Source organism: Egretta garzetta, unplaced genomic scaffold (genome assembly GCF_000687185.1).
Source record: "Egretta garzetta isolate BGI_Z169 unplaced genomic scaffold, ASM68718v1 scaffold597, whole genome shotgun sequence".
Classification (NCBI taxonomy): domain Eukaryota; kingdom Metazoa; phylum Chordata; class Aves; order Pelecaniformes; family Ardeidae; genus Egretta; species Egretta garzetta.
In genome coordinates, this window is record NW_009260353.1 from 310,151 (window position 1) to 319,106 (window position 8,956).

The 8,956-nt window shown below is 41.2% G+C and overlaps 1 protein-coding gene across 1 annotated transcript in view; it reads left to right on the top strand.

Annotated features, from left to right (window-relative positions):
• The window catches only part of TNFSF13B (TNF superfamily member 13b), a 12,335-nt gene extending 10,419 nt beyond the window's left edge, over positions 1–1,916 (top strand). Inside the window, exon 6 of the mRNA XM_009642953.2 lies at positions 586–1,916. Coding sequence (XP_009641248.2) covers positions 586–698 — 113 coding nt within the window. The 3' untranslated portion in view covers positions 699–1,916. The remainder of the gene's footprint in view (positions 1–585) is intronic.
• The last annotated feature ends 7,040 nt before the right edge of the window (positions 1,917–8,956 follow it).

Sequence of the window (8,956 nt, forward strand, 5' to 3'; positions counted from 1 at the left end):
AAAACCAAATCTCACTGCAGCATCTCATGCTGTTGAGCATATGCCTCAGCAGATGCTAGATGTGCTCTCAGCTCCGTGACTGCGATGTGAAGGCGAGGTGCTTTTGGTTATCGTGTCAGCTGATGCTTGGCTGGCAGGAAGCAGACTTTCATGCTCTGCAGTTGCAGTGGATCAGCTGATGTCTGGTAACTTCATTTGGTTGGTAAAGCTCATGAGACCTCCGGAAGTGTGGGAACAGAGTGGCCTGGGACCAGCAATACCCAATGCTGACCTTGACTGTCGCATCACCATAACATGAGGAATCTGGGTACACCGCTGTTATGAATTTTTGCAGCGTTTGCTTAAGTGAACTGTGGTATGCTGAGTGCAGAGTGGAAAGGAGTTCCAGCTCCACAGAGGACGTTAAGTGTCAGCTTTGGGTAGGCTTCAGTTTGTAAGATTGTGCCTAAAGGTAAAAAAGCACCCATCACAAGTAACAAGCCATGCTAATATTTGTAAGATGACGTGTAATGACTTTTTGAATACCGTTTATGAAAATAATAGATGTGAAATATTAACTTTAAAATATTCCAAATCTTTTGCCAGGCATTGCAAAATTAGAAGAAGGGGATGAACTTCAGCTTACAATACCACGGAGGAGGGCCAAAATATCCTTGGATGGAGATGGTACTTTTTTTGGTGCAGTTAGACTCCTCTGAAGCCCTTCGTTTCTGTTATTATGCTTAATGCAATTTTCTTCTTTTCCTATGCCTTTGTCAGAAAAAATATTGAATTGTGATAAAGCTGCCAATTCAGTCTCTCCCCATCCACCACCAGCTTCTGAGAACTTTTCTTCGGTTTAATAAGCAAACCCCAAACAGGAAACACACCAGACATACTTGTGAGATATAACCATCATGTGATTACCAGAAAGCCAATTTATTTTAAACAATGGGAGACTCTCAGTAAAAACTGTAAAGCAATGGGGTTTTGGCTTTGAAACAATTTCTTGTCCACAAGGCAAATCAAAGAAAGGCCTGACCATAAAGTATACCATAAACAGGGCCATTGACTATCACATTATTATTTATAATTGAAAAGGAAAACTAAAATACAAGTACATCTTAGATTTGCTTTGTTTCATCAATAAAATATCTGAACTGTGAAGTCTGGGGAAGAAACATCAAACTGTGGATTCCTCATCACAAAATGGAGGTGTCCAGTGGGCTCTGGGGGTTTTTTTGGTTTTTTCTTTGACACCAAGATTTTGGGGAAGCAAAAGTCTAAACATATGTGATAATGAAAAGCCTAAACGTATCGGAAAATGAAAACAAACTCCTCAGAAATATGTAGAATAGTAGCCACTGGCTTGCTTCTTCCCTGTGAGCAGAAGGTGCATAATTTACTAAAATCTATTAGTATTTACTAATTAGAGCTAATTTTAATGAAAAAAGGACGTGTAAGATGCTTCAAGAGCTCAATCTTCAAAGCATCGCTACTCATCAAGGAATATGCGTATACTTCTATGTAAGCAAGGCAGGGATAGAAAGAAACACGGTGAGATTAGACACAATACAGTAGGTGGAACCGGATTTCTGGCTTCATAATTTCTGCAGTCATATACAGATGTGTATATATATACAGTATATATATGTATATATGAAAGTATGTACACACACATACATAAGCCTTTGACATTTGGGCATAGAATGTTATCTTCTTTTGAATAGTTTATCCAATGGAAATATTACTGCATACACATTTTTTTTATTTCTCTTGCTTTTTGCTATGATCCATTCTATGCAATATAGCGAAAAGTCCAATAAACCTTGAACCATACATACAACTAAGAAAATACATTTATATCCCAGAAATGTGGGCTCAATCCCTAGGTTAACTATAGGTTTTTTCTGCAGTTTTGAATATATTGCTCAGCTCTGTTTTATAAAAAAAATCAGACCTGTAAAAAGACTAAACAGATGTCTTATTTCTTTTCTTTTGTCTGTCTGCTTTGTTCAGTAGATAAGATTTATGTCTTTTTTTACCCCAAGAATCCGTGTGTACTGTGTGGTCAAGGTAATAGCATGGCAATAGTGTGGTCAAGACTTGTAGGAGCTATTGTAATACAAATGTGGAATACTTATTCCACTGATCTTCAAAGAGGTATTGAAGTGCTACTGGAATAGATAAAATAATAAAACCCACAGTAATGGACTGTACTTTATTTGAAAATATATTTTAGGGGTTGAGAATTGTGTCATATAAATTCATTTAGTAAAGAAAAGACGCTTTGTATATTGCAGTCTCCTTGTCTGTTTTTATAAACTGTGCTAATTTGATCATGTTCTCATGGTGATAGACAATAAATAAAAAGAGATTTGCAGTTAGAAATTATGGACTATGGTAAACTAATGAAACAGTTAATTAAACTTCTCTGGGCTTCAAGAAGACCCTTCAGCAATAAGCATATGTGTATTGGATTACCACATTGGAATTTTTATGAAGCTTAACTACAGTTTCAAAATGTTTGGAAGTCCTCCTCATACAATTTCATTGATTTATGTGTCCTGGAGTTGAAGCTGATGATGATGATGACGATGATTGTTATCACCATCATCATCATCATCATCATCATTATTTAACTTCAATGTGCTAAGTTTGCTAAAAAGGCATTTTAAATCCTCCACAGGGAAATCTCAGTTTAGCCAAAGGTTGCATGAAGCTGCAAGTAGATAAAACAACTATTAGCATGCAGTGAGTTGTCTGTTATTACTGACATGCCCAGAATCTCTAATTAGAAGCTTGGTGATTTTAGCATTGTCCAATTATAGAAAAAAATGTTGTTACTGTTGCTTTCCCAGACACTTGATGGCTAAACTTGCAAATTTAGCTTTTGGCATGTAAGTTTCCCCAGCAGTTTCACCAGACTTGTGTGTGTTTAGCTTAAGCCAATTCTGAAGGTAGCTTGGCACCTTAGAAGGTGGAGCTTTGATAGAAACAGTCACGGTATAATATTTTAAACGTTCAGCACATAGCAAAATTCTGTAAAGCTAAATCAGTTGTCATCACTGCCCCTTTTCCTCGCTGTATTTCTTCCTTCTGCTGCTGGAGAATGTGGAGAGCACGGAACTTTGGAAAGTGTTTGGGGTATGGGGTGGCTTGGAGGAAAGCTTTTCTATGCCAAGTGAAAAGATTTCAAAAGGGTTCCCTTCCTTTAGTAGGATGAAACTGAACCGCAGGTTTCTTCACCAAAAATATGAACCATGAGAACTCCCACATGTGTGCAGAGGGTGCAAGTTGACAGGCTGCTCAGGTATTTCTACTGACAAAGCTGGCAATTTTGTTGTTGTCGGGTTAGTTTTCTGCTGGCTTCATGAAAAATCTTGTCTTCTCAAAATTAATCTGCTTCTGCACAAAGTTGAGTTTTAAAAAATCAGCATTTTCTGAGCAAAGCAGGAAGAAAAGGACAATACTTCATTCCTGGTGGTTCTCCTAACAAACTGGTGATACATGAGGCAGCAAAGTGCATCCTGACCACAGTCGTGCTCGTGCTTCAGTTAGTGGGAGTTACTAAAACTTTCTGCATTTGACAGATGTTATTGAAAGAAGTGTGGTAGGGAATAAGTAGTACCTAGTTAATTCACATCATATTTTACACTCTTATCAAGAACATTTAGCATTTAAGATAAGTTTCTGCAAATGCAACAAACTGTGCGAGTACTCTTGTTCTTTTTCATGTGGGAGGGACATGAACATTTTCTTTTGAGTACATTTTCACAGAAAGTGTGAGCTTGTATCATTCTTCCCTTTTTAATAACATGCAGTTGAGATTTTCTGTTTTATGTTCACTGGTTTATGTCTCAGGTTGAATTGTCTTGGATAACTTCAGCCTCCACAGTTCTACAGCTACAAAGTTCTAACGGTGAGGGCAGGGAAAATGTGTTGTTTGGATTTTATTTTAATGATTTGGCTTCTTTTTCTTTGGAAAGGTCTAGACATTCTATGCTTTGAAAGAAGAAATGTGTGTAATGTGGGTTTTGCTTTGTTTTAATCAGGGTTTTCTTTCTTCCTTCCTTTCTTTCTTGTGCACTCATACTCTGACAAGGTGTATGCTTTTGAAGAATATTTTATGCTTTGTCATGTTAAGCATATTCTATCTCTATGGAACTTTCAAAAGGGAGAAGAAAATGATCCCATCAGTTTTGTCTTTTGGCTGAGTCCATGGATTACCACCCTCAGTAAGATCTAAGATTGTTTTTCAAGGTCAGTCCAAGCAGCAGTGAGAAGGAAGTTGATGCAAACATGGGGAAGAGGGAAGCTGAATATTTGATGTAGAAAGGATCTCATGGAGTTTGCAGGTTACACAGAGCTTAAGGGTGATGGAAGAAACAAATCAGATTTGGAGGTGGACTGCAGAAATTGTAGAGACCCTAACTAGGATTTGATTGCTTGTGAGGTGGGGAGAAATGCAAGGGCATGAAATGGACTGGCTGTGAAAAGCCTGGGAGCGGAGTGAGGTTAGGCAAAGACAGCAGCTTTGTGGAAAAGGGCCAAGGGAGGGGAGAGCAAGCTAAACACAAGTCCGCGGTGAGCCCTGTCAGAGATGAAGGCTAACAGCACACTGCTCTGTATTAACAGAAGTGTCACCAGTAGATTAAGGGAAGGGGTTATTACCCTTTTCTTGGCACCTTTCAGAGTGTATTTGGGCTCCTGCATCCAGGTGTGGACACCCTACATCCCAAATACAAGAAGGACAGTAAGAAACCTGAGGGAGTCCATTGGTAATGCAAGGGGTGGTTGGGGTGGAGCACATGCCTGCCCTACGAGGAGGGGCTGAGGGAAATGGATTTGTCCAGCCTGGAGAAGAGGTTCGGGGGGTCCTAATAGCAGCCTTCTGATGCCCGTTAGGAGGTTGCCAAGCGAAGACAATCATACCCTTTGAGAGGTCCATGGTGGTGTGAGAAGAGACAATAGGCACAAATCAAACTGGGAAATTCATACTTGACATAAGGAAAAAAGATTATTAACCTGGTATCACGATCCATTTGGATCTCTCAAATTTACATGTCAGCGTACTCTGTAAATTAAACTTCATTTTATGAACTCATTAGGAAAGAAAACAAGCATGACAAACGAGGGGCTTATCCCCTTTGTAAACAATAGTCTAACATGTGAACTCACTAATTCATCACTTAAGTCATGAGGTTTCTAACCCACAAGCTCTCTAATTCACAGCTCACAACTCATAACTTGTAATTCAGGCACCTATGGGCAAAAGGGTTATCTAGCTGACGGGGAGAGCACTCATCCTTTCTCCTCCATCACAGTGTGGGTGTCCCCTGTATCACACTGGGAAGCACAAAAGCCTCAGCAGTCCAGGTGCTGTTGACCCTGCTTCAAAAACTTTTGGGGTAAGCGGAAGTATTTATACCTTCCAGCTTGGGAGTTTGGTGTACACCATTTCCATGAGTTAGCAGGTTATGAAGAAACTGCCAGACACCCAATATGCAAAGATGATGGCTGCAGGAGGCAACAAGCTGCAGGTGATAAAGGCTGCATAATGACCTGTAGCCCTTTCTGGCCACCATGTCTTGCCTACCCATTGCCTTTGCTTTTACCTAATGGCCCTGATCGCAGCGTACATCAGGCCTTAGCATGAGCTGTGTGTTAGCCAAAACCTGAGCAGGAACTGAGTGAAGGTTACACCATGGGGACAGTCAACCACTGAAGCGGTTTGCCCAGAGGGGCTGTGAAAAATCTGTACCGACAGTTTTCCAACACCGTAATGGATAAAGCCCTGAGCAACGTGGTCTGAATTCAATGTTGGTCCTGCTTTGAGCAGGCTGGAATACGGACCTCCCAAATGATCCCTTTCCCCTGGCCGATTCTATGGTAAGAAACTGGGAGGTGGGGGGTGCAGAGAAAGGATCGAGACTGGTGGGAACAGGTCAGAAAGGGTCCTGCTGGGGGAGGAAGGGTGTTCATTTCCTGAGTGCAAATGAAACATGGGTTCCTCAGTGTGTGCTTCAACGGTAGCAGCAAACATTTGTGTCATGAACAGGGCAGGTTCCAGTTAAGCACAGCAAGCTGCTAGCAGTCATCGGGTACCGCATGATTCGATGCTGCAGACTGTAAATTGAATCAAACCATGTGGCCAAGTAATAATCTTCATTCATTCACTTGCAAGTTTCCTCTGGCTCTTTTTTTCTGCCACCCCCCACTTCACTTAATGGGTAGGAGACACTTCATCCTGTGGAAAATGGGATATCGATGGAAAGTGTTTTAAGCTGGGGCTCAGACTAATTTTCAGAAACATTGGAAGAAAGTAGTAAATGAGGCAGAACATGCAATAAGAGAAAGTATGATGTTCTACTTAAATCAGAATTGTATTCCCTTTCTGTCTGTGAGAGTTGGCTGAAAAGCCATGTTTACTTTCCACAAGTTTTGATTATTCTTTCTTTTCTTTAAATCTGGGGTGGTTTCAATTTTGACTTAAAACCATTCCCCAAACTTTTTTGGCAAACTTAATTCTTCAGATCCTAATGTCTCTAATCCTGATGAATGTTAGCTATTCCAATGGCTGCAGGAAGTCCTATATCTCAACGTGTATGTGAGTTCACCTTCCAGACTGAGCTCAAGGTACTTGTCTTCCAGAGCTTCTTGGCCTAGGAAAGAGTCTCGATGAACTCCATTGAATCTGGAGACTGACACTTTCAGTTTCCCTGGCTTAGTAGCCAACAGCCCTTTTGGAAGGCTGAGCTGAGATCCTTCCAGACATCACTTTCAATTTGGTAACAGTTCTTTCAGTCTGAAATATTTTAAACAGAACATGCTGGGCTCCATAAACTGGTGTTCTTGGCGAAGCTCTATCTTGTCTGAAAATTTCCAAGCTGCCCCAGTCTTTACCGCAGAGTTCCTTAAACCAGATTTTTCACAGGTGGTCACTGATTGAATGTTCCTCATTTTCTGGCTGGCTGACTGATGTCCTTGTGGTCTCATTTGCAGAAGTGTTGAAACTCACAGCTGAAACTGAAATTAGCAAGAGCTGTGCTTTGAACATATGGGGGGCTGTATAATTCTGCGTAGAAATACTACAGCAACAAATATTCTGGAAAAGCCCTGGGAGAAATAAATTCTGACTTGGAGGCAAACTTAGTTAGGAGTGTGCATTCAGCCAAGAGCTATGCGTTGAAAAAAACAGAAGGAAAAGTTCTTAAATCATTGCTTGTGTGCTGGACACGGTGTGCATTCAGAGTGATGGGGATCTTAATGGGAAGGGCAGCTCGAGGTTATATAAAGTAACTTCTGTTACAGGTGCAAGGAAGTAGAACTGAGATTACAAAGGCAATTTTTGCAATTTGGGAATTTATGAAGACACATCTTCACTGGGAGCATTTAACTTTGCATTGGAAGATTTGGTGGGGGTTGGAGACAGGGGGCCTCCAGGGGCCTGCTCCTATTTCCTGCACTACAAGAGAAGTTCCACTCCCCATGAACCTCACAGAAACTACTACATGTAGCTGTGGAAGAGGCAGTGACAGTTCTACCTGTGCTTAGACAATGTTTGCCTCCCCATTAAGGGAACTAGAAAGCAACCACTTCGTAGTTCCTGACACTACTGGAGAGCAAACCTAGCACTTTTAAAGCAAGAAGAGTAAGGGGAAAGTTCTGCCAGAGGACAGCAGATAAGCAGTGTCTGGTGGCAGACTGCTGGCTCAGGGTTTCTTACCAAGTTTTGTTTGACCTCTGAATGAGAAGGTCACAATGACAGAGATTTGAAAAACTATACAACCGTGTTACATGATAATGTCTTTATGATAATTTTTTTTTTCCTCAAAGAGGAGAATTGCCACCTCCTCCCATCCCAAGAAGGGGGCGGTAAGAGCAAAGTGAGTGGATTGGGGGTTGGACTAGATGACTTCTGAAGGTCCCTCCCAACCCAAAACATTCTATGATTCTATGGGGTGAAGCAGTCCATCTGGTGCTGTGGCGGGTGGGAGAGGTGGGTGAGAAGGAGCTGTGTGGGAGGGAAGTATAAAGCCAAGGCAACAGCAAAATGACTGCCATGCTGCTGCTTCCAGCTGTCTTCCCCCGCTGTCTCAGTTGCTCCATGCAACCTTTCAGTCCTGTGCTAGTCTGGCATTTAATCACAACTGGTAATTTTCTTGGAGAACAATTTCATGACGGGTCATACTTATGTGTCTCTATTCCATTACCAGTTGCAATTACCAGCCAAAATTACCAGTCCCAGTGCTGAACGTGTAGAAGAATACTGCTGTAGAAGAATACTGATGATGCTCTACTGAGCTATGACACTGGAAGTGTGAGTCAGGGCTGAGCAAACAAGCTGAGCAGGCTGATGAGAAATCAGGTTGAGTCCGGCATTCTTCATCTGTAAAATGATGATAGCATACTTTCCTACTTCTTAGGCTGCCAGAAACATATCTTCCACCATCAGTGGAAGCAGTGAGCAGTGGAAACAGGAGAAGTACATAGCCTGCTACTTTTCCTGTCACTTATTTCCTTTCTTTCTTTCCCTGTTCTACCCAGAATCTTTTTTTCCAGCTTTTTTTGGCCTTGTTCTCTCTCACATTCATCATCACTGTACTCGGAACATGAAAAAAAAGAAAAAAAAAAAAGCTAGAACAATCAAGAATTTTTCAAGCAGAAAAGTAGCTACTTTGGATTGCCTCCCTCGTTATTTTTTGGTGGATAACCTCACAGAATCCTCATCATCACCATCATCACCATTTTTAGGGAGCTGGGGTTTCATACAGCCTGATGGTACAGCCACCGGAGGGCAGCAGTGCTCACACCAAACGGCTTTTCTTATACATTTTCATCCCAGCACAAAACAAGCTGGTAGCAAAAAATCTTCTTCCTTTTAAGCTGAGTGTATCACTTCTGACACTGCAAGTGGAAAAGAGAAAAAGAAATAAAAAGTTTCTGGAGCACCAATGCCAATGAAGTAATTTTT